This window comes from Drosophila eugracilis, unplaced genomic scaffold, assembly GCF_018153835.1.
Source record: "Drosophila eugracilis isolate 14026-0451.02 unplaced genomic scaffold, ASM1815383v1 contig_90, whole genome shotgun sequence".
NCBI classification, from domain to species: domain Eukaryota; kingdom Metazoa; phylum Arthropoda; class Insecta; order Diptera; family Drosophilidae; genus Drosophila; species Drosophila eugracilis.
In genome coordinates, this window is record NW_024573812.1 from 6,245,042 (window position 1) to 6,267,222 (window position 22,181).

At 41.6% G+C, this 22,181-nt stretch overlaps 7 protein-coding genes across 11 annotated transcripts in view; 4 read left to right on the forward strand and 3 right to left on the reverse strand.

Moving 5' to 3' along the window:
* LOC108112585 overlaps positions 1 to 1,162 on the forward strand; it is a 78,837-nt gene extending 77,675 nt beyond the window's left edge. For both annotated transcript variants that reach the window (XM_017222626.1, XM_017222624.2), the window contains one exon: positions 18 to 1,162. In XM_017222626.1, coding sequence (XP_017078115.1) covers positions 18 to 275 — 258 coding nt within the window. In that variant the 3' untranslated portion in view covers positions 276 to 1,162. The remainder of the gene's footprint in view (positions 1 to 17) is intronic.
* Positions 1,163 to 1,417: 255 nt separating this feature from the next.
* On the forward strand, positions 1,418 to 2,642 carry LOC108112743 (CDK-activating kinase assembly factor MAT1). The gene has a single exon (XM_017222981.2). It carries the CDS (start codon positions 1,539 to 1,541, stop codon positions 2,499 to 2,501), a length of 963 nt encoding a protein of 320 aa, XP_017078470.1. The 5' UTR covers positions 1,418 to 1,538; the 3' UTR covers positions 2,502 to 2,642.
* A 128-nt stretch (positions 2,643 to 2,770) lies between these two features.
* Positions 2,771 to 9,979, reverse strand: LOC108112746 (ubiquitin-conjugating enzyme E2 W). Of its 3 annotated transcripts, XM_017222984.2 has the most exons (6): positions 8,520 to 8,595; positions 5,104 to 5,336; positions 4,428 to 4,519; positions 4,143 to 4,245; positions 3,846 to 4,077; positions 2,771 to 3,778 (listed from the first exon to the last, which is right to left on the reverse strand). In XM_017222984.2, exons 2-6 carry the CDS (start codon positions 5,233 to 5,235, stop codon positions 3,765 to 3,767), a joined length of 573 nt encoding a protein of 190 aa, XP_017078473.1. In that variant the 5' UTR covers positions 5,236 to 5,336; positions 8,520 to 8,595; the 3' UTR covers positions 2,771 to 3,764. The 3 variants fall into 3 exon arrangements, with proteins under 3 accessions (XP_017078473.1, XP_017078474.1, XP_017078472.1); XM_017222985.2 differs by lacking the exons at positions 5,104 to 5,336; positions 8,520 to 8,595 and adding an exon at positions 9,640 to 9,979; XM_017222983.2 differs by lacking the exon at positions 8,520 to 8,595 and having other exon boundaries at positions 5,104 to 5,509.
* Positions 9,980 to 10,369: 390 nt separating this feature from the next.
* On the forward strand, positions 10,370 to 11,966 carry LOC108112742 (D-aspartate oxidase). The gene is made up of 4 exons (XM_017222980.2): positions 10,370 to 10,837; positions 10,902 to 11,025; positions 11,109 to 11,254; positions 11,353 to 11,966. Exons 1-4 carry the CDS (start codon positions 10,650 to 10,652, stop codon positions 11,900 to 11,902), a joined length of 1,008 nt encoding a protein of 335 aa, XP_017078469.1. The 5' UTR covers positions 10,370 to 10,649; the 3' UTR covers positions 11,903 to 11,966.
* Positions 11,967 to 12,310: 344 nt separating this feature from the next.
* LOC108112744 (ras-related protein Rab-3) lies at positions 12,311 to 18,650 on the forward strand. The gene is made up of 6 exons (XM_017222982.1): positions 12,311 to 12,511; positions 12,711 to 12,909; positions 16,378 to 16,622; positions 17,035 to 17,153; positions 17,216 to 17,387; positions 17,445 to 18,650. Exons 3-6 carry the CDS (start codon positions 16,398 to 16,400, stop codon positions 17,589 to 17,591), a joined length of 663 nt encoding a protein of 220 aa, XP_017078471.1. The 5' UTR covers positions 12,311 to 12,511; positions 12,711 to 12,909; positions 16,378 to 16,397; the 3' UTR covers positions 17,592 to 18,650.
* Positions 14,278 to 16,243, reverse strand: LOC108112741. The gene has a single exon (XM_017222979.1). It carries the CDS (start codon positions 16,066 to 16,068, stop codon positions 14,473 to 14,475), a length of 1,596 nt encoding a protein of 531 aa, XP_017078468.1. The 5' UTR covers positions 16,069 to 16,243; the 3' UTR covers positions 14,278 to 14,472.
* A 1,910-nt stretch (positions 18,651 to 20,560) lies between the features above and the next one.
* Positions 20,561 to 22,181, reverse strand: part of LOC108112848 (protocadherin-like wing polarity protein stan) — a 50,108-nt gene continuing 48,487 nt past the window's right edge. For both annotated transcript variants that reach the window (XM_017223162.2, XM_017223164.2), the window contains one exon: positions 20,561 to 21,972. In XM_017223162.2, the coding sequence (XP_017078651.1) occupies positions 21,939 to 21,972 (34 nt within the window). In that variant the 3' untranslated portion in view covers positions 20,561 to 21,938. The remainder of the gene's footprint in view (positions 21,973 to 22,181) is intronic.

The following is a 22,181-nucleotide window of genomic DNA, read 5'->3' on the forward strand; positions in this document are numbered from 1 at the left end:
ATTGTGCTCCGCAACAGGATGACTTTCTCCTGCGCCACTACGACAAGGGACCGTGCAAGAATAAGCTGGGTCACTCCAGAGCCTCGGTGGTCTGGCATCGCGCCCAGGTTATTGGGATCTTTGCCGGCTTTGGTATACTGCTACTGGTGGCTTCCCCTCTCCTGCTCCTAGCGGCACCGTGCATCATCTGCTGCAAGTGCCGAGGATGCAGCGGATCAAAAATCGACGAGGTGGACGCCGAGCTGGAGGAGGAGGTCACCGCCTTGCAGGGCTAGGTGGCTGGATCTGCTCCACCCATCCGTACCCATCCATACGCGACATTAGGCTGCAGCCTGTTAAGCAGCTGCTGTAATTACTGGTAGATTCTATTGCTAATGACGACAGCTTACGTACATTTATTTTAGTTATTACAATTATAATTGTATATGTGTTAACTAAATTGTGATATTTACAGTGATTCGATTTCTAATTGAATCGACAAATTTGTTGAGAACCTATACAAAGACAAGACGCCTTCGATTCTTTTTTAGGTTCTGTCTCTACATATATTCTTTCCTCCCTAAAACAAAATATATATTCACCCAAATCAATCTGTATAAATCGAGTAGGTCCTCTTCATAGCGCATAAGTTAGTCTAAATATATTAGGAGTACGCCTCGTATTTCAACAGTGCTTTTATATCGCACCCACCCAAAAACAAAAACAAAAACACCCAAAACTCACCCACTCACTCACTCCTCTCAAGTATTACGCATGCAACTAACAGACCCAACATCCTTTGGGCCACTTTGATCAACTGCTTGGCAATGCTTTTATCTACGCATACACATATATACACTGCATATAAAGGAGGTGTATATGATGTCACTACTACTGTTTATTGAATGTATTTAATTGTAAATGTTAATATGCAGCTAAAACAAATGTAAAACAGATCACTGCCCACTGGTTGTTCGACCAAACAGATGGTGGTACGCATGCTGGGCAGGGTTTGGTTAATGTAAATTATTGAATTATTTAATGCATATACACTCAGAACACATATATCAAAATACGTATGACATAAAAATGCGTGTATATTTAAAGAAATCATATTTAAACTTTACTCTTAATGTGAACAACTACCGCGTATGCTGTTTGAAATAAAAATGTTAAAAGAAAAGTTTGTGTCTATTATTATTGCTTATATATGAAGTGACCTATAAGTTTTACAAAAGGGCTATAATTACTTATTTTTGGAATTCTGTATAATTTAATGTAAGGTTCAAAATATTCATTTTAAATTCAACCGCCAATTCATACGGACTAACTATATGGCAACTCTATTTTTATGGTTGGAATCTATGCTATATATAATATCGAAGTTCTAAATCGATAACTATAACATATGGTACTATTGGTCTATGGTCACATTAGGTTAATCGTCCATAAATTTATCGAAAGTATTAGCCGGCAAAAAGTTGTTATTTACGTTAATACATTATTGGTGGATTTAACCGTTCGTGGACAGTGTACAAAACAGATAAATCCTCGTCGCCATGGACGACCAGGCGTGCCCGCGGTGCAAGACCACCAAATACCGAAATCCATCGCTAAAGTTGATGGTCAACGTTTGCGGCCACACTCTATGCGAATCTTGCGTGGATTTGTTGTTCCTTAAGGGATCTGGTGCCTGCCCCGAGTGCATGGTGCCCCTGCGTCGTAACAACTTCCGCGTCCAGCTTTTTGAGGATCCCATGGTGGAGAAGGAGGTTGACATTCGCAGACGAATTTTGCGTGACTACAACAAACGTGAGGAAGACTTTGCCTCCTTGGCAGAGTATAATGACTATCTGGAGGAGATCGAGAACATCGTATACAACCTATGCAACAATATTGAGATTATCGAAACAAACAAAAGAATCGAGGCATATAAGCGAGACAATCGAGAGGTCATTCAGCGTAATAAAACTCGTGTGGGACGCGATGAATATGCCTTGGAAGAGATGTTAGAGCTAGAAAAAGTCCAGGAGGAGGCACGAAGAAAAGAGCTTGAAGAGCTGGAGAGCGAGCACAAAAAAAAGAAGGCACGCGACAAGCAGGCACTGATTGAGGAGCTGATGTACAGTGGCAAGGATGCCGCTCAGATTGTCACCGAGTTTGCAGAGAAGGCGGAAAAGCAGCGCGAGGAAGAAAAGCAACTTCCTCCACCCAAGCCCGCCAACGAGTTCTCAACCGGCATCAAGTTCGGTTTGACAGCTGATCCCAGTCTGCTGCCCGTTCCCAAATCCGAGGAAGGTCCGCTTTTCGTCTACGAACCACTAGTTGCTCTCACCGAAGGACCTGAAATGCCGCCCACTAGTGAGATTGTAACCATGGGCTATATTGCCCACATTCGCGGGGAAACTCCACAGGAGAACGCCGGCGGATTTACCTCGACACTGGCCTGCGAACGGGCGCTTCAAGAGGCTCTGCAGGGCCTCTACTATACGGCCACAGCGGGCGTGACTGCCGGAACATAGTCTCCAAAAGAGGGGAGCTTATGATGGTCGCACAACCTGAGCACTGAACGCTTAATTTGTTGAACAAATGTGTCCTATACCCATTCAGTTAACTCGTAAACTTAATATATATTAATGAAATAAATGCTATATTGTATGTTATTCAAGATTTTTTATGATGCACTTTATCTACAAGTAAAGTTGTTCGGCGTATAAATAAACAGCAGGAATCGAAAAGCTGACTTAAGAGAAGAATCGAAAATTTGCCTACAGAAAAAAGAAAACTTTCCTTGATTACAGACTTTTTTTTTATTTTAAATACTTTTTAACAGTAAATAATTATAGGCATTTATAGACATATGCTGGATAAACATACATTGGATTTAATTGGGCTCTTTATACAATACACAGATTACAGTTAAATTTTATGGTAGTCGGACGAGTAGCTCGTCACATCCTATGATCTACTTGCACAGTAAGAGGTAAATATGTTCTGTGATCAAGCCACTTGCGAGATTTTGGCCACAGATGGACTATCCTAGCCAAGTCATAAACTGGTTAACTTAAAGACCTAAGCATGGGCAATGTAGGAAATCTACAGAGTGCAGGACTGGTGACAATGAGTGCGATTCGGGGATATGGCTGGTAATACATTTTAAATGTTGTAAACTTAACTATGAACTCATGAGTTTCGCGTTGCATCTAAGATGATAAAATATACACAGTAAATATAAGCTGGGATGGAGGCATAATATATGGGTTAAATCACTACTTGGCCCGGATGCCTCGAACGATGCTCATGGAATGTGGAAGCAGCGGCTGGCGATAAGTGCCAGAACTATCAAACGTTCGATTGGTTTGCATAAGCCTAGTAGTTAGATGGTAGCATAACATTTAATTTAGACATTAATTTGGGTCTTAACAATCTAATTAAAATGTTAACATTTATTAATAGTTTTTCGCACACGCCTTTTGTTGAATATACATAGCTATAATTAGAATTGGTTGCATGCGCTATGATTGTTTACCAAACACTACTGATAGGTTTCTCGTTGACTTGATTTGCTTAGTTGCACATCACGTTCGCAACCGAGTGCACTTGGGTTTTCTGGTCAGCAGATTTTGTTCTGCTTCACTCGCGAGCAGTGTTTGGTGGCCGTCCCATAATTCTTGGATTTTTGGGGCTTTCTCGCCGTGTTCTACTTCTGTATTGCTATTGGTGTTTTTGTGGGTGGATGCGTAAAGCAAACATCAGCAGGCAGTAGTCATAAATTGCGCTTCCAACTAAACAGAATCATCTGCAATAAACAATAAGTTAAGTTATGAGTCTATTTGGGCTTTAAGTTTAAAATCACGCATACGTACCGTGGTACCACCATTTAGTCTTTTTGGGATTCTTATTACAGGTCTTTACGTAGAGTGTATTATCCGACGGACGCTTCTTCTCGCGGCAACTGCTCAACATGGAGGCTATACTAAGGCACACGGATTGCACGGACAACGCCGGCGACCAGTCCTCGGTCAGAATGGATAGGCAGATGTGTCCATTACTGTAGACATGTGGATGCACGGGTATATTGGTACCGATGAAGGTCACCTGGAAACAAATAGAAAGAAAGTGAACATCACCTTCAGATTTTCTTTGTTTAAGTAAAATATTACCTCTGGCGAATCGAAGGGATATTTATTGTTGAATTTAAACAGCAGCTGGAAGTCCTCGCCCTCGTAAAGTGTGCCCTCGAAACCTTTTATGTTTATTTTCCATCTGTAAACCAAAGAGAATTATGAGTGTCAGCATCCAACAATTGCGGGCTTTGTTTTCAACGCAAGTTGCTGAATTAAGCTTATTTTTTTTTTTTTTGTAGTATTTTTGTTGTATGTGCTTGAATTAAACCAGTTTCAGTTTTCGCTGAACTTGGCCCACTCTGCTCTATAGTCTGGACTTACTCTGATAAATTTTGCTGTACGCTTTCAGTGTCAACGGTAACGCCCGGCGGTGGCTCCTTGATCAGGGACATCAGCTCTTTGTGCAAGCGACGCTGTTGGGGGAATTAAAAAATACGAGAATTGAATTAGTTAATGACTTGGACAGTTCTTAGTATATCTTATCGCAAAGCACACCCACAGCTGGGCCATTCTACTCAGCAGTTCTCAAGACTTATTTTTCCGCCCGCCTTATCTCTGCGCCATTTCTCCCTTGGCTTACAAACGCCAATATAGGGTATATAGCCTGTACATAATACACTTATATGTATAGAACGAAACGCACGATAAGATAAAAACAAATGTCACTGAAATTTATAGAACGGTCGATTGTTTTTCCGTCTTTAGCTCTCCCTTATCGAGTAATTGCCGTTTGCAGGGATATTTTCTAGTCGATAAACAAGTACGACTATAACTCCACCCTTCCTTTAATTGATAAGGGCAGAAATGTGCAATCACAAGAAACAAGAAAATAGATCTAAAAATCCCCTTGAAAACAGAGTGGAACCATACAGATTTTTTGAGCTCAAAACACTACACACTCATGACGCAATGACGCACTGTATATATATTTTTTCGACCAATCGTTCGTACGCGATATCTGGCCAAAGTTCAGGATTTATCTCACGGATATACTTGCCTCCCAACGCGAATTGTCCAACTGCAGCGGCTTGCCACATTTCGAGACCGGCGGTGTTTTGGGCTCTTTGGGCTCGGTTATGATTTCCGATTTGGGTATTTTGTCTTTTGGTTTTTTGAACAGCTTCAACATTTTGTAGTATTAGTTTTGCACACTTGTTCAATAGTTTAAGTTTTAAGTTTTGTCACAGATTGATCACTTGTCGAAATATATTACAAATTTTTCTCGACTTGCTAGATTTTTAAGTATTTAAGTTGATGTGTTAGTTAGTTCTAGACTTCAATATGCTAACGCTTTTCCCAGGGGGCGAGAGTAGACCAGGGGCTTGGCAAACATTTTATTTGCGAAGCGAATCTTGTCGACCAACAGCGGCAACGTTCGTGGGGCGACTGCAGGAAAGCGCCGAGAAATTTGTGGGAGAGACTGCAGGGCGAGTCGAGTGACGAAGCTCAACGTTGCGGCGTGTTTCGGTGTGCGTACTATAGCCACACCAAGTTGTAGTCGACGCTGCTTTCGGTACCTCACCAACAATAACACCGCCCACCGCCCCGCTCTCACCCGATCTATATATACGTATATATACGTTTTGCACTATCAAAAATGAGAATTCGCAAGTGCAGCGAAACGGCCCAAACTAGTTTGTTAGCCTGAACGAGTTGCCTGCTCAGCTGGTTTAAGTTTACGTTTGAGCTGAGAAGTCGGTCTGGGATTGGGTCTCCCAGATCACGAGATGGTGACTTCCGTAGGCTCCTTCAGCCCCCGAAAAACATTGGCAAAAAGGCTTATCGGACCACTGCCCTGGCACGCAGCTATTACCTGATAAGCGCACGATTAGATTACAGTGATAATGCCGATAAGCAAATATATGTATAAATACATTGAGAGAAAAAGAATTTATATTGGATTTCTAAAATATATTCATCTTTGATACTTATTTCTCAAAACGTTAATTGAGATGATTTATCAATATTCTTGGCGACATTTTCCTCAGTGCAACCAGCCAAACAAAAGGGAAACAAGTGTTCAAGACGGGCGGCATACGTCAATGGGGCATGCATTTCAATTGATGGAACAATGAGATGTTCTTCGGCGTTTCAAAATGAAATGAAGACGAGTGTCTGCTCGTGATTAAAGGCAATCAAGCAGCGCCCTAGAAGATGATCGATTATATAAGTCGAACAGACACTGGTTTACAGCAAAACTGGTTCCAAATGAAGCGGCCGATCGACAACCACTTAGTAAAGCCAATTAAAGTGGGTCCATAAAATCAGTAAGTTCCGCGGCCAGATAGTAAATATTCTTGGAACCCAAAAGGCCACCAAATGCGAAATACTGAATACTGAAGTAGGCCAGACCAATAAACACGCGCCTCAATCTGCGGGGGTTACTGGCGTTTATTTTGGACTCAATCAAATCTAGAGAGAGCAAAACAAAAGCTGCTTGAATCACCCAGAAATAAATAAATAAAAATGCAATTGAATGCCAAAGTCTAGGAAAAGAACACTGACAGGGAAATTTTATAAGCTCGCTGGCCAGGGGGGAAAACAAAACAACAGCTAAACAATGGTTTCGAAAAATTCTTCGGCAATAAAAGCCAAGCAGAGTGTAAACAAATAAACCAGCAACTGCCAGACTTTGGGGGGCGGTGAAAGAGGGGGGAGCTCTGTGTCTGTTTTTTATTTATTCCTTATTTTCGGAGAATATTTTTCGGGTAAACACAATGGCTGATGAATAAAGCGTGCCGTAGCAGAAATCTTTGTGGCTGATAAACGTTTTGGCAGCTGATAAAACCTAAAAATTTTGGAGGTAAGCCAGAGGGTGAAGGACGATTAGCATAGACATAAACATATGAGAGAGAGAGCGATGTGGGTGGTTCTGAGAGATGGGGGAAATTTTATGAATTGCACATGAATCACAGCTTTCAAAAAATGTTTTGGAATTCGCATTGGATAAACCAATAACCTTGGGCCGTGAATCACACGCCATGCCAAACAATAAACAAACCCAGGCCACCATTCTGGCCAAATTATGCAACTGGGAGGCGAAGGCCCAAAAGGCCCGTCCCCAAAAAGCCATATAAAGCGATTTCCTGAACCGGAGAAATGCTAAGCGCATTACGGTAAAAGGTGAAAGCGGAAGAACCGAGGGGATGGGCCTGATTATACAGTCGCTGCAACCTTAAACTTGCCAAATGTGCTACCTGCCCTTCACCGACGGTCGATAAATCACCTAGTACGTCATCGCTGTAAGTGCTGTGACGTCAGAGATCGTGCCGTGGGGCATTATAAAAATACGAAAACCTGATGCGCCAGTTTCGGCTTTATCATCTGGCTGAAGAGAGCGGCAATCGACATGTGTCACGTTCGCGACGGATGAGCAACAAGTTTTAGACCGCTTCTAGAGCATCTCCTTCTGACGATTGTCGTTGATATGGGAGCATATATATATAAGCTATATAGAAATCTGGGGAAACGTAAGCCATCAAAACGAGGACGTGTTGTTGTCGCAGACACGTGAAAGGCGTGTGCAATTACAATACATGTTGCTGAGAGGAAGAGACAACGGCAATCGCAGTAATTAAATTAAATGAAATGTATCACAATTTTCAGGCGTTTAAAATAAACAAAGGTGTCTCCCCACTGTGATTAAGACGTTCTTTATTGAACGACAATTGAAAAACTTATGTAAAAAGTGGCATATACCTCTTAACCCCAATGAAATTGCGGAGATAAATTTCTATGCGATTAAATCTGCCTATCAGGGATCACGTTTCACAGGTCAGCGACTTCAATCATCCGCCCATTTTAGAAAAATCATCAAAGGGGGATACTTTCAGAGAGATCAATTGCCTGTCTGCCATCTGGATGGCTTTCGATACTGCCTTTTAAACTCCCCCATTAATCGCTTATTGCCTCGCGGGAGTGCTAATAAGGCAAATTACTTCCTTATGGCGACGCTTTGTTATGCCTGATATTCTTTGTGATCGGATCGCGAAATATGCCCATGCATATTTCATGATGTCCGATCAATTTGGAGGCTTGGTACTTCTTGATGTTCAACTACAGTCTGGCCTCTATAGCTTGAACGTTCATAAAAAACAATCTTTGATAGTTGAAGACACACAAATTATTAAAATTATAATAAATGATCTTGGCAATGTAGTGCACATATTAAATATGATTGAGATTTCAAGTTATAGAACAGTTGTTGATTCCAAAACATTTTAAACTGGTTCTGTGGGATGGCGTTTATAGCTTGCCGTTTATTTATAGAGTTCTAATGCGTAACTATCGGTTGGGAGCGCCTGCCAATTAATATGTTGAGCGCGTGCCAAAAATTTCTCAGGAGTGGACAAAAAGTGGTTCTCTGGGAAAAACTGTCGGACACAGGTTATCAATTATTTGCTAATGCTCAACCTGCACAAATTGGATCTAAATTCGTTTTTTGGCTTATGAATTTCACGTCACGGAGAATCTGGTAGAGCGGCGCGTGCGAATTCGCGTGGCATCGAGCACTGAATGCGAGCACTGTCACTGGCGATGAGCTTCTATTTTCGGCGGACGAGCGACCGATCCGAGTATATATATAAGAGATATAGCTTGGCAGCACTGATGAAGGTGCTACAAAAACCTACAAGATTTACCAAGAACCTACATAGACATTGGTCGAAAATTCAAAACAAAAAACATTTCTTTGGTAAGAAGCAAATAAATAAATTGAAAGTGCATGCTGTATCTATTATTCGTAACAGTTACAATGCAATTTATAGCTTTTATTTTTGACGGTCTGAGTATATGATATATTGCTTGGAAACAATGATTCAATGTGGTTATATTATTTAATGTACAAAGATTGTGTAATGTTGATCATAGCGAAGGGATATAAGACAATGGTTTTATAAATGTAAATATAAGAGTATACCCTCGTAGTCAACTTGAAATGCCTAGATATTGCTTCAAGTAACAGTTTTGTTAAATCACAAATATCAGGTACAATTGGAAATGTGCCTGGGCACTCCCCATCTCAGGTCAAGGGCACACCAGAAAGCGATGTACTGGCCAGGATCGAAGCTTTTTAGCCACAATGCAAGTACATTGTTTACGTGGTATAAACAAGCATTCAGCCAAAGGGAAAGTGCAATGGATGCCGTGCAAACATGTGGCCAGTGGGAGGCGGATGTCATTGGTGGGTCTTAGCGTGTGGGTGGTGCAAACAACGGGTCGATTATTGCCGGGCCCGTATAATTAGCGACCGGGGTCAGACGACCTCGAACTGCAGAAACCAATCAATTATATAATAACGAAAGCGAAGCTCAAGAAGGAAGCTGGACCATGCTTATCATCATCGGATGGTGCTGCGTCACTTATTTCAGCTCCGAATCACTAGAACGATAAGATGACGTTGAACCTTATGCCTGGAATGGGCACTCGAAATGAGGAAGGGGAGTCTTATGTGATCGTAAACATTTGCCTAGCTGCTTGGTGGTACCCCCTACAATAGGAAATATCGAAATGTCAAGACCACAAGAAAACTCACCTCGCTGGGCGACATCGATGACATGCTACTGCTACTTGTCCTAGGGTTATCCGTCCTGATGTTCCTGTCTCTTTTTGCTCCAAGTCCAAGTACTGGCTGTTCCGGTCGGCAGCTATCACACCAGTCTCCTGCGTGGCCGAAATCGTGAGAAAATCGTCGTTTTTAGAGCCTTCTAGGCAAATGTTATTAGAAAAATAAATATCTGAGTGGACAGTGTGACCCTCTGGGCAGTGTTGAAAAACGTCCTCGCATTGCACTCGTACCAACTCAGTACGAAACTAAAAAATACCGCAATCAGCTGAGCTCCGGCGTTAGGTATTTTTATTTTTCTTGTGCTTCTTGTTCGAACGCTCGTCGACAAAAAATTTGATTTTAACAAAACTCTTGTCGATTGACAAGTAGGTCTGATGACTTTTTAAGAACTTTTTAGTAAACTTAAAAATAAAACAGAACTTGGAGCTGGTGTATAAACAGCTGATTCAACACGACATTTTTTATATACAGTGGACAATCGTTAAATGTTTTTTTTTTCAATTTTAAAAAAACTAAAAGTGTTAAAAAATACTAAATAGATGGTTATATGTAACGGCTATGTTTAAAAATAAATTTAAGTATTTGTTTTAAATCAAATTGAACTGCTTAACATATTTGTATATATAACAGCTTTTTGGTACTGAATTATTATTTGTTTATAATTGCATGGTTAATAAACAAATTATTATCTAACAATTGAAAATCATATAAATCTAGGACATCAGCTGTGCTGTGGGTTTATTTTAACCGTGTAACACTGTACCCAACCATAATAAAAACAATGGAAAAGAGCGTTTATTGCACCTTCGATAAGAAGTAGTAGTTTATAATCTGTGGAGGCACGATGGGGAGCGAATTTGACAGGGTGCTGATAAGGTGCAGCTAATATCTACGCGATTACCTTTAAAAACAAGCGCTGCAGCTCACCGCTCTCAGTACCAAATCGCCTTCCATTGGAATTGGTTAATCAAGCCAGAATGCATTTCGGAGTTTTAGGCAGCGGCATTATAGGTCTTACGACCGCCTTGGAACTTCAAAAAGAGTTTCCCACGGCTCGGGTTTCTGTGATTGCGGATCGCTTTAACGAGGATACGGTTAGCTATGTGGCTGCTGGCATCTTTAGACCGGGCACCAGCTTCATGGGCCCCACCCAGGAAATTACGCAGTGAGAATTAGTATTAGGTGTAACTTGAGTTCTCTTTAGTAATCAAGATTTCTTTCCTTAATAGACAGTGGATGACAGATGCCTTCAACTACTGGGATGAGCTGCGTCGCTCTAAGGAGGCGCCTTTGGCTGGCGTGTGCCAATTGTCTGGCTATATCTACTCCCGCACCTCACCCTCCATCGTTCGGGTATGTTACCGGGCAATCGTCTATCAACGATTCTTATCTCACCTCTCAGCTGGATTCGATTAACTTTCTGTTTGCTGCTTTAGAACCACTTTATTGAGAAGCTACTGCCCGTTTACCGAAGGGCCACGGAGGAGGAACTGAAGCTGTGCCACGGCGGCTGGAAGTATGGATCATTCTTCACCACATGCCTTACGGAAAGTCGCCTCTTCCTGCCCTATGCTACAAATAAGTGAGTAGGTTTGGATTCTTTTCGAATTTTAAGAGTATTTTTATCTTAGAACCAAATATTTATTATACGATATTAAAACTCGTATTCCTGAAATTTAGATTCCTGGAGAACGGAGGCGAGGTTGTTCGTCAGCATGTGAAGAACTTTTTCGAGGTGCCACAGAACTTCAACGTGCTGCTCAATTGCACCGGAATGGGAGCTAAAGAGTTGTGCGCAGACCAGCATCTAGTTCCTATCCGAGGACAGGTGCTCAAGGTGCGGGCTCCGTGGGTGAAGACTGCTTTCTACGGCGACTACGATACCTACATCCTGCCTGGATTCGAAACAGTTACTTTGGGAGGATGTCGCCAGTTCGATAGCTACAATACGGAATGGTGCAAGTACGACAGCATGGCCATCCGGGAAAGGTGCTACGACCTTTTGCCTAGCCTTCGGAAGGCGGAGATAGTTCGAGAGTGTGTTGGTCTGCGTCCACACCGCTCTGTGGTGCGGGTGGAACCCGAACTGATTACAAATGTGGAGGGCAAGCGGCTAAAGATTGTCCATAACTATGGACATGGCGGATACGGTGTGACTACGGCTCCTGGAACGGCCAAGTACGCCGTTGGATTGGTTCGTGATCTGCTTGCCGGAAACAGTAAACTGTAGGTGGTAAATTCATTGTTAATTGTTGGTCATTAAAATCTTTATACGTAGAATCTTTGAACCTAGATTTGATTTTGTTTTTATAATGTGCCATTAATTGATACGAGTTCTAAAGGTTGCGGCAAGAGTCAGGGCGCAGGGTTTAAAGAAGGTGTTGTGATTATGGACTTACTTTGTACGTTACCTTTATTAATTTTTACAGAAATATAGAAATCGTAAGTCTCGTTCAAGAAATTCGCTTGAATATGATTTCAAATAACGCGCTCTGCCAGTGTTCCAAAGGGCTCCGAAAAATGGAGTGCGCATGTCCGGCGCATGAATGGAAAGCTCCCCACGAAATCGCCGCAAAAGCTACGCCCACACACGGACACCCAGGCACGGAGACCCATCGATTTTCAGCAGCAGGAAAAGCAGCAGGGAAATTGTGTGGGCAGCAGCAGCCAGTCATCCAGTCAGCTAGCCAGTTAGTCAGTCAGCCAGGTTGAAACAGTTAAATTATGAAAACGTATACAAAACTTGTCCGTATTCGCCGCATCACTCAATTCGCCGCCTGAGAGCGAAGGATTAGAAAAAATTGTGTGTCCTTTGGTGTCGACGTGTCGAAGCGAAAAGGTAAAACAGTTGGTGCGTTGCATTTGCTAAATATCTAAACCACTGCAGCCAGTAAAATCCTGGCCAGACGAGTGGGTCGCGGACGTGTGAATAATTGATTGGGTAACCGTAAACAAATCGACAAATCAATTGACGCGAAATCGCGGCGTATGTCAGTCCAGTGCCAAGGCTGAGTCGAGTCCTTTTCCTTTTCCCCCAGTGAAAGGAGCCTGCCATTATCGATTTGTGTGTATTTGTATGTGCGAGCAACAACACTGCGGACCTCTCACCCACACGTCGAAAGCAGCAGGATATTCTTGTGGCAGTAGGATCTGCAGCAGCAGTAATAGCAACTAAAACATTAGCAACTGCAATATCTGCAGTAGCAACAACAGCAACCGCAGCAACCTCAAGACAAAGTAAGTGCATTTGACATATTAGGTATACGCCATGTGTGACCATTAGCAAGGAATTGGGGGTGCTATTTCAGTCGTTACAACGCAAAAATTTAAATATTGTCATTTTAAATAATCCTAATTCGTAAAGATTTAGTAAATTAATACCTTACAGTTCGTTTAGTTGAATATTTGTATTTATTTTGTTAGGTGTAATACTTGGGAAGTAGTTCAAATTACTTCTGTCACATGCGGGTTTCGGTTTGTTATCTTATTGACAGTAGATATCAGTTAAATATGGAAAAAGAGTATAACGTAAAATTAAAACTAGAAACTAGAAGCTATACAATATTTTTAGGCAGACTCAAGTTCGTAATCCTGAATATAGAAAGTATATAAAGTTCGAAAAATATGAACAATATCCACCATTTCTTACCAACTACAAGTTTTGATATTTAGTTTATTTAACCAACGAAAGTCAACTAAACGGTAATCAAAATCTTTGAATTGCCAAAGTATAGACTTAACTTTGGTTATTTCCCTTTGAAAATTGTCTAATAGAATCTATTATAGAAGCCAGGATTGAGCTCAGTTTTTTTTGCCAATATTGGGTTTCTTATCAATAATTAAACTAGCCCGCAGCTGCTGTCCGTTCAACAGCTGCCTAATCATTGGAAATTTGAAACATGAAAGAGCAGTTAAGGGGGTGGGAAATGTGGGGGCTTTAGCAGCCACCCCCACGCAGAGGGAAAAACAACAGAAAAAATCGATAATTACACGCAGCCGAGCAGATAAAAACATTTCCACACGCCGCCTCTGATAAGAGCCCGTCTGCCGTTTGAAGACCTCTTATTTCTGTCCCTTACTTCTGGGTTTGGGCCCCTCCAGTATATTTCTGGGTCTGAAGAGGCTTGACAGGAGCGAAGCCTGTCCTTTTGCCAGCAAAATCCTTGACGACGCGCGCACTCGGTCCTTTTCCACCAAGTCGTTCATCAGCAATCTGACAGCATTTTGCCGCTGCGCAACTTTTGATTCTTGGAGGCGGGGACTGTGGAATTGCGGGAATAAGGATGAGCTGAAACGGAAGCAGGAGTTGGCTATATACACAAATTATCGACACAATGTCGCTGCCTTGCATATGGAAAATAAGCCACAAGGCACCCAACTATCCTGAATGGCAAACTGTAAGCCGAGACCGTTGTCACTTACTTGGCCAAACCAAGGCTGAAAGTTTTCAAGGCCGTACAAGCCCACTCCGCCACCCAGCAGTTCCTCTTTGAGTTTTCCCAGTGACGTGACAGGGATAATCAAGTGGGTCCTTCCCCAAACCACGCCACAATAGCCTGTTTCCCCTACCCATGGGTTAAAAGTCAAGGGGACTGGTGGTTATGCTTCAGAAAATATAAACGCAACTTGTTTAATCCACGCGCACGCGATTCAATTGGTTATCCGGCACACAAAGATGAGCAGTTGGCCCCCAGTTGGCCTTGACCGGTGTTTCATGATTTCCATCTCATCTTACAAGTTCTTCGTGCCCCTTGGACGATAAACGGAGTGTCTATGGATGACAGAATAGTTGATAATGTTCTATTCAACCATCTCGAGGCGTAACCCGATGTTGACGCCATCGCCCACGCCGCAAATGGCATCAGCCTTGCAGCCATTTTGGCTACCAATGCCCAATCCCATTCCTACTCCACTCATCATTAGCTCATCCGGAGTATCCAGCTGGATGCTACACTTGGAATTCGAATCGTTGCCACTGTTAAAAATCACAATACCTGGATTGCGATGAGAACTCTGACTGGGATTGAGACCAGATGTGGGAATAATCACGGGCTTTTGAGGTGGCTGCTCCTGTTCTCGGGGCGAATCCTTGCGCATCAGCGTGGTCATGCAAATGCTGGTGTTGCTGCTACTAGTAATTATGGTCGTGGTATCGATGGTCTCTACCAACTCATCCTCGGCAGCAAGGATTTCCGCTTCATGTTCTTGCTCCCGCTGCCTTTCAAGTTCTCGTTCCCGTTGCCGCTCCAATTCACGCTGCACTTCCAGTTGCTGCTCGCGCTCTAGGCGTTCCTCCTCCTGATCCTCTTGAGCCTGCTGCTGGCACAGCTCCACATGCATTCTAGCTAACTGGGCGGCATCATATGGACAAAAGCAGTTCAGGCTCACCACTCTGTTACCCATATGCTGGACTGGTCGGCAGTTACGGGCTATTGGCGAAATCTTGTCCGGTCCGAGAAGCAAACGGAAGTGACGCAGTTGGAAATCACTGATGGCCACAGATTCAGGGAAGATGAACCACTCGGTGCCCTGGTAGCATGGAGGGTGGGTCAGGGAACCGCCATAGGAGTAGAATCCAGTGCGAAATGGATACATCAAGTACGATAAAGGAAAAGGTGGGACTTGCACCCGTTTTCCCGGCTGCTGGACCAATCGTAAGTTCTGCACCAGTGGATCCAGGAATGGATTGTGGGCGGATAGCTCAAAAACATACCCAATCATCAGGAGATCATAGCTACTAGTGCACGACCTGGGTATTCCCGATCCAGCTCGGTGCATCACCTGCATCTCTAGGGGAAACTTTCGGTGGTTTATAGTGTGCTCTGATCCCTCGCTGTTGCACCATCCCCAATGGAAGCGCAGCTCCAAAAACGTATAGCAAGCCAGCAAATCTGCCCCACTGATGGTTGGTGCATTACCATGGAACTGAGCACGTAGAATCAGCGTATGGCCAGTATTCTCCAGCTGGATGCTGGCGGGCAGATCATCATAGTGGTTCCAACTCAGGAGCTCCCTGATGGCCAAGCGTTGAATTTGGTTCTCATCGATGTTGATTGGACTTTGGAAGCTTGTTTCTTCCTCCAGAGAATGAGTAGATGAATCTGGTTTTGGTAACCAGGTGTGTGGACCATGGTCCATATCGTAACCATACCCTGAAGTAGGATCACTTGAGCTAAAGATACTTCCAAATCGCTGTGGCAGCCACATGCAAACAATTACGCGTTGATAGGCTTCTTTGAGCGTTTCTTGATCCGCGTGGTATACGAATCCTGCCAGCAAGCAAAGTCCAGTCGCAATCAATGGATGTTGGACTATTTGTCCTAGGATCTGGCCAATTATCAGGCAAATCAATTGTGCCATCAGGCCCAATAAAGTGCCCAATGTGGTGTCAAACATTTTGGGGCTAAGAGATCCGGACTTACATCGGGTGCTTCTAGTGCAGGGTAGAAAACAATCTGCAAATGCAGTAACGTGCCAAACAACGAACACGAAAAACAAAACTTTCAGTTTCCTTTAGATTTCCAATCTATTTTTTCGATGCTTTCCGGGTCGTATACGAGGGTGTTTATGTGACTGAGTTGTGATGGGTTCTACTGTCTTGACATATATACAAAGTGACGGATAATTCTAGACTACTACTCAAATTTGTTATAAATTATTAAGTCTAAATATCTTATTATCTTTGATTTGGTCTACTCCATGCAGCACCACTCTAAACATACATAATGGCGAGTGGCGGAGATCCCAAGTGGCAGAAGGATGCAGCCGACCAGAACTTCGACTACATGTTCAAGCTGCTCATCATCGGCAACTCCAGCGTGGGCAAGACCAGTTTCCTCTTCCGCTACGCCGATGATAGCTTTACATCCGCCTTCGTCTCCACGGTGGGCATTGACTTCAAGGTGAAGACCGTCTTTCGGCACGACAAGCGCGTTAAGCTCCAGATCTGGGTAAGTAGTATTGTAGGTTATATATTCGGGTCGCACAATGTGCTGTCTAATTTTATGGGCACTTAGGATATGTGTAGAACTTGTTTGACCTCGATTAGTTTTATGGGGGCGAATGAATCATCCGGAGGAGAGCATTAAACCGGAAAGCTGAGACATTGATTTATTGATTGGGCATCGTCACGACTAGATGCGCAGGTGAGCGGCCTCTCGAGAGTCCTTGTCGTGCGATGCCGGTCTCGTTTTCAATCATCAATTAAGAGAAACTAATCAATTAAGAGATTACAGTAGGGACTGCTTATACATATTATGGTTTATGGTGTTAATCACTGTTTATGGTTGATTAATTTCAAACATAAAATTTAATCTTATTTTGTATTATGTGCCTTAACTCAACGTATTTAATCCTTTTTAGGACACTGCTGGACAGGAGCGGTACCGTACTATTACCACAGCCTACTATCGTGGAGCGATGGGTTTCATCCTGATGTACGACGTTACTAACGAGGACAGTTTTAATTCGGTGCAAGATTGGTAAGTGTTTATAAATCTAAATCACTAGAATCACAATTCGTAACATGTTTGCTATACCAAAGGGTAACACAGATCAAAACCTATTCGTGGGACAATGCCCAGGTGATTCTGGTGGGCAACAAGTGCGATATGGAAGACCAGCGTGTGATCAGCTTTGAACGTGGTCGTCAGTTGGCTGATCAATTGGGCGTAGAATTCTTCGAGACGTCTGCTAAGGAGAACGTTAATGTCAAGGTGAGTAAGAATTTCTTAAGACCCTCAAGATTACCTGATAAATTCTTCGACTTTCAGGCTGTGTTCGAACGCTTAGTGGACATCATATGCGACAAGATGTCCGAGAGTCTGGACGCAGATCCAACGTTAGTGGGCGGTGGGCAGAAGGGACAGAGGCTGACGGATCAGCCGCAAGGCACGCCCAATGCCAACTGCAACTGTTAGAGACCCGATAAGGGAGGATTGGAGGACAGGAGGATCCTGCAGCACCACAACAAACCACATTCGTAACAACCATAGACAACAGAATTTGAAAACTAGCTAATTAGTCAGCATTGAACAGGGGATTGCAGCAAATCCTTCAGTAAGCCGATGATGACGGTTCGGATATCGATGAAAAGATAATGATGATATAGTCGTGCATGCCCCTAACTGAGGGGGTGTGGCACAGTGTTTATATCGATATGTGTATGTATATCCTTTGCGTTCGCTCGCCTCAGTGTAAATGTCAAATGTTATTTAATCCGATGTTTGAATTGTAATTTGTAACTTGTAACTGGTAATTTGTAATTGGTAATTTGTAACCTGTAATTTAATTGGCTGGCCGAAGTGAGGCAACATTTGTTGAGTGTGTAAATTGTGTTGAATTTTATTCGAATTGAGAGATCGATATCGAGATCAGGAAATTGAAAAAGAGCAAAGAATTTAACGAAAGTCCGATTTGACGGTGATTCGGCACTAATTAAGCATGCACCCCCGAGTGCTGATTAAAGTCATTTGATTAGCGACCCCAACATATGGCGGTCCAGAGGTCAGGAGGTCAGTCAGCACGAGTATTTCGAACCGTTCTCCACATCCACATGTATATACGCTGGCTAAACTGTACAGTTTGAGATGCTTGACGAAACGCACAAAGCTAGCGAATCGGTGAAATCGAACAGACAACTAACTATATAGTACACCACCCTCCCACTCACACAAACACACACGCCCATGTATATGTATGGATACACAACAAAGCAAAGAGCACTGAAAACAAATACACACACACACACACAAACAAACACACACCGGAAACGGATATAGTTAAAACCCAAATCCCTGGCTTGGAGCATTCTAGCAAACACAAAACAAAACCCGGCTGAGTGGTAAGCCGTTATTATTAAATATTATGATTATTATTATTATGTACGTATGTATTTATGTAGTGAAATGGAAAATTTTAATGTGTTGCAAATGATAAAAGAAATATATACAACAAATATACATGTATCGTATAGAGAACTACCCAGACCCAGAGCTACATAGAGGTAATCGCAGTTTTCTGTTACCCGGAAACCCTATTGAACACCTTCCGAAGGCCAGAGTGACAATAACCCGCAGGAGATCAGGAGCACTGAGATCCCCTCCCCCTCGAGGTCAGGCAACCCACATTAAGTTCTGCCCCCCACGGTCTTCTTTTTTTTTTTTATTTCCCTTTCGAGACTGTTGCGAACTGAATCCGGATTGCGATTTACTTAAACCCACCGAGCCAGCTGAGAGATCGGTGCATTTAATTTGCCAGCCCCTCCCAGAACACCCTAAACTCACCTCCCGTTTTATATGCACACACCACCCACTTTTTCTACCTGTATACTATATAGTATATAATATACAAGGCTTTCCTTTGTTAACGCTTTAATGACACAACAAACCGCTGCCGTGACTAAATTTGAACGAAGATTATAAAAAAAAAAGCGGGGACAAGGACTTTGACTTTGGGGGCTAAAACTGCTGAATCTGAATATGTAACTAATATATATATAAATATATATATACATATGTATTTGCCAATGCTCGTTAATGTTAAATATGTGTACAAGCAGAGTTTCACTTGAATTACGATTAAATTAAAGGCATATCGCTGTATTATAAATACCCAAAAACGAAGACAAAACGAAACGAAACGTAAAACCAAACCCGCAAAAACCCAGGAAAAATTTGCCAGGAAAATCCACACGAAATGCACAACGAGTTGCTAAGTGCCAGAGAGGGAACGAGGGGATGGGAGCTGGGATCTAGGAAAGATATGGGAAATGATTCTATACGAAAATGCCTTAAACCAGCGAAATAGATCGCTGATTGGTCTTTTTGGCATTCGAACTGTTTTGTAAAATAATTAATCATACAACTTGCATAACCACTCCTTCAAGTATTTGTCTTTGTATTCGTGTGTGGATTCGCTTTTAGTCAAGTCCCAATTAAATAATCCAAACCAATTAAACTAAACCGAACTAAAACTAAAGCTAAAACTAAAAACTAATACTAGTCCGGAGTAAAATCAAAGCAAATAATACAAAGGTAAACGAGAAACAATTGTTGATGAATTTGTGCATAGGCATAACGCAAACATTTTTGCGCTACATTGTTGTCATTTAAACCAATACTTAGCATATTGATTATTGCATTGTGTACTCAGCTAAACCAAATATTTGTAAACCCTATGAAAACAATTCCAGCTCCAGAAACACAATGGCATTATTTGTATTCCATTTGAATTGCAACAAGAATAACCCAACTAGGAAATGTATACAAGAATGTCAAAAATAAAAAATAATTCAATATATTATTCAATGATGGTTTTTAAACACTAACACACATCTGCATACCCGTACTTATGAGGATACTAACATAGTTATACAGATACACACATATATACATAATATACACATAATGGTATTGAAATTATTGTATTCCCATAATAAAATATATGCAAAAGGTGTATGGAAAAACAAAGAATTTAAATGCGTTTTTCTCTTTTTTCAAAAACTTTAAAATGGTAATCAATTTTAAAATGTTCTTTAAACAAGAATATTTATTTTGGGGGAAAATTTTATATATAAAAGATGTCAAAGAGCCAAACATAAGAGCTACCCAAGTTATAAATCCATTTAATCTTCGCTCTAAACCAAGTCTCTTAGCTCTTAGTTAAAAAAGATTTATTTATTTGCAAATGGAAGCTCCATAAATGTTTAATGTGTGTTCTGATTAAAGTCTTTCAGTTGAAATTTAGGAGGTCATAAATGCTTTATGATGCTTTTTGCGAAAAGTTTAGTAGAAGCTATACGTTTTCCTATTTGCCAAAGAGTACAAATTTATTAATACAAACCAACCAGCGGACCTTAAAAATTGAAAAACATAGTTGTTATTTTTTCTCCATATATTTTACACAATTTATTCATATTGATATACTTGTATAATTTACAATTAAATAAGTCAATTCACATAAATATCATATAATGTGGGCCACATTCAAGCGCAATTCATAGCTTACGTAGAGGCCACAATGAGTGGCAGTTGAGTGGAGTTCAAAATACAGTAAGTTCCGCTTATGAATTATTTATAAATTGTACACAGTTTTCAGGGACATGAGTGGCTATTGCTGAGTCGGGGATCAAACTGTTGAGCGAGCTTTCCTGTAGCAAGGAATTTGATATTATAGACAGATATATATATATTTATATATATATATGTAAACGAGTATATATATTGCTGGATATGTCGATGCTGCGCTTGTATCTTTCTATATATATATATACTATATTTCCCATAAATACGTGCTGGGGTGTCCTGAATTCTGTTTTATTTTCTTGTGTGTATTCGGTTTTTATTGTACATTCGCAACGTTTCGTACGGTTAGTAAATGCTATCAATTAAAACTAACTCCCAAAAACTATAAATGGCAACGTGTGCGGATGCTAGGCAAATGAATTGCAAACTTTTCGCAGATTATTTTTCATTTACAAGTTCCCCATTTCGACTTCAACTAATTTGGCATAATAAGCTCGAGGCACACAACGTTCTCCTACCTTAGACTTTGTTTACTTGCAGTTTGCTCTAACTAATGACGCAGTGAGACCCCTATATCCACTTCTATCTCATTCCGAATCTATATCGGTACTAGGACATATCTGGACATATGTTAATTGGACCTAAATGCATGAATGTATGTATGCGTGTGTGTGTGTATGTAGGGCTTAAATTTAATAGCAGAACGTAAAATGCATAAAATCAGTCTGACTCTTGTTTTAATACATAATTATATATTGTAATTTATAATAGATACACAAGGCTAAAGCTGAGTATTTCTGTGTGTCTGTCAGTGTGTGCATACGAATTATGCAATTTCCAAACGAAATGCAAACTGGCGCTCTAAATTATGTAAATGCTAAGGGATCGTATAAATAATTATGCCCATCATATTCGTACGAAAAAATGTGGGTATACTAAGCTGTATTTACGTAAAATTAAGTGGGTGCGTGTATGTACAAAGTTTCAATGATGGACATGGACCTATGGCAGGTGCTCCACAAAGTATGCTATGGATTTTAGCGAAGGACCTCAATCCTCCGTGTGAACCCTATACTGCGGCTTGCGTCTAATGGTGGCAAAATATTGCGTTTGCTTTTGCTGTTTGGTGCGTTGTTGCTGCAATTGTTGCAGATGTTGTTGCTGTTTCTGCTTTTGCTTCTGCCTTTGTTGCAGCTTCAATTGTTGCTGCTGCTGCTGCTGTTGCTGTTGCTGGGACAGTCGTCACACTGTGGTCTCGTCGTCATCAATATTCCGCCTGTTTGCGACAGAAAATTGCCATTAGTGGGTCTGAAATCGGCTTATGCTGTAGGTATATATACCATATATTTCTATATTTCCATCTACGCTACACTAATTTACGTGCTCCACTACGACGTGCTACATTTTGATAAGTTTCAATTTGTGGCATGCCACTGAGACTCATAAATTGCATGCGAATACGTGTTAAATGTATAGTTTGGGTTC